At 61.7% G+C, this 848-nt stretch overlaps 1 protein-coding gene across 1 annotated transcript in view; it reads right to left on the minus strand.

Annotated features, from left to right (window-relative positions):
- The window catches only part of LOC104531162 (signal transducer and activator of transcription 3-like), a gene marked incomplete at its 5' end in the record, with an annotated part of 2,199 nt that extends 1,353 nt beyond the window's left edge, over positions 1–846 (minus strand). Inside the window, 2 exons of the mRNA XM_010175967.1 lie at positions 27–171; positions 743–846. Coding sequence (XP_010174269.1) covers positions 27–171; positions 743–846 — 249 coding nt within the window. The remainder of the gene's footprint in view (positions 1–26; positions 172–742) is intronic.
- Positions 847–848: the final 2 nt, after the last annotated feature.

Genomic DNA, 848 nt, shown 5'->3' on the forward strand with positions numbered 1-848 from the left:
CACCACAGCAGAGCTTCCCACCTCACCTGCAGGAACTGCTTGATGCGCCGCAGGTTGTGCTGGTACAAGACGTTGGACTCCTGCAGGAAGCGGCTGTACTGCTGGTCGATCTCTCCCAGCAGGTTGTGGAACACCAACGTGGCGTGAGACTCCTTGCTGGCGGCGTACGCCCTGCACGGGGGAGGGCAGGGTCCTGGGTGCCCAGCACAGGGGAAGGGGCAAGGCAGCACCGCTCACACTGGCTGTCCCCCGTGCAATTAAACACCCCAGCATCTTCCTACCCTGCCCCAAAGCGAGGGCCTGACTTGCTTCAGGTCAATAAACTGAGCCCTCAGTCTGTGCCCACAAGGGCGGGGGAACAGAGAGGTTTTGGACCTGGGCTCAAAGTCTGGCCTTAAGCCAGGCAGACAGCGCATGCGAGCACGTCACCAGCCCCACGTGCTCTCCGGATGGGATCCAGGAATCGGTGCTCTGTGCCAACCTGGTGTACAACAGAGGTCAGTGCCAGTCAGCCCTGGACGGGGACACCTCCGCTTTGGAGATCCCCCTTCTCCTGGTCAGGGGTTCGACACCGTGTGCACAGAGTCCTGCTCCCCTTCATGCCACACAAGCCTCAGGGAAGAGGACCAGTCCTGCCACATCAGGAGCCCAGGGAAAGCTGCAGAGCTCCTCCAGATCTGCTGCCTCCCCAGGGTGGGTGTCCCGAGCAAAGTCCCCATGTCAGCGTTTCACAAGGTCTTACCAGTCCTGGCTCTCAATCCACGGGGCCAGGAACTGCCGGAGCTCCATGGGAAAGCTGTCGCTGTAGAGCTGGTGGAGCTGCTCCAGGTACCGCGTGTCGCGCTGCT

Source organism: Antrostomus carolinensis, unplaced genomic scaffold (genome assembly GCF_000700745.2).
Source record: "Antrostomus carolinensis isolate BGI_N321 unplaced genomic scaffold, ASM70074v2 scaffold31939, whole genome shotgun sequence".
Classification (NCBI taxonomy): domain Eukaryota; kingdom Metazoa; phylum Chordata; class Aves; order Caprimulgiformes; family Caprimulgidae; genus Antrostomus; species Antrostomus carolinensis.